General features: G+C 53.9%; 1 protein-coding gene across 1 annotated transcript; it reads right to left on the bottom strand.

The window, feature by feature from the left end:
- Positions 1 to 147: 147 nt before the first annotated feature.
- Positions 148 to 641, bottom strand: LOC102764426 (plexin-A2-like). Its single transcript, XM_006777678.2, has 2 exons — positions 447 to 641; positions 148 to 316 (listed from the first exon to the last, which is right to left on the bottom strand). The coding sequence occupies exons 1-2, from the start codon at positions 605 to 607 to the stop codon at positions 163 to 165; spliced, it is 315 nt and encodes a 104-aa protein (XP_006777741.2). The 5' UTR covers positions 608 to 641; the 3' UTR covers positions 148 to 162.
- Between the last annotated feature and the right edge of the window lie 57 nt (positions 642 to 698).

Below are 698 nucleotides of genomic sequence, written 5' to 3'. Positions count from 1 at the left end.
AGCCAGGGGAAGGAAGGCCTATTCTTGCACGTGCATCAGGCCTCTAGTGCCATAATTATAAAAATCATTGTCAGGCTCAGGTGTTTGGGGACATGATTCTGGGCTCAGTCTTGAGCCACCTTTCTTCTCCTACATCCAGTGCCCAGCACAGAGCTCAGCACATTACAAAACACTGATACATGCAATGTTTGCCAAGGGCCAGGCAGACCAGTGGTTACTCACATTGACAGATTCTTTGCCATTAAACTTGACTCGGATCCTTGGCTCCTGAATGACATCCAGGTTGGAGCCTGTGATGGTCAGGGGTGTGTGGCCACTGGGAACAAGCAGAGGCTAGGTTAGGTAAAATTCAAATGGCCACCACCTCACCCCTGGATCCTCTCACAAGCCATACTTGGGCTGAGAGGCTGATGCCACCCGGTGCATTCCTCCACGCTGTGCCTCACCTGGCGATGCTCCACTCCGGCTCGATGCTCTGCACCTGGGGGTCCCCTATGTACTCAAACTTAAGGCTGTTGTTCACACGGGCTCGGTCAACACTCACGAAGACAGGAACACAGCTCTGGCCGTTGGACGATGGGGGTGAGACACACACAATCTCATTCATTGACCGCCTGGTAGGGAGACAGCAGGAGGGTTGTGAAGAAAGGCGAGGGCAATCGGGGTGCCCTCTGCTGGAAAAGGGGCTTGCCTCAGTC

This window comes from Myotis davidii, unplaced genomic scaffold (assembly GCF_000327345.1).
Source record: "Myotis davidii unplaced genomic scaffold, ASM32734v1 C63048925, whole genome shotgun sequence".
Lineage (NCBI taxonomy): Eukaryota > Metazoa > Chordata > Mammalia > Chiroptera > Vespertilionidae > Myotis > Myotis davidii.
This window is presented reverse-complemented; position numbering and strand designations above follow the sequence as displayed.

Bases quoted from the DNA above. Each gene is read 5' to 3' on its own strand.
- LOC102764426 (XM_006777678.2), bottom strand. From the start codon at position 607: ATGAATGAGATTGTGTGTGTCTCACCCCCATCGTCCAACGGCCAGAGC. The intron at 317-446 runs GTGAGGCACAGC...GCTTGTTCCCAG, and splicing joins CCGGAGTGGAGCATCGCCAG to TGGCCACACACCCCTGACCA.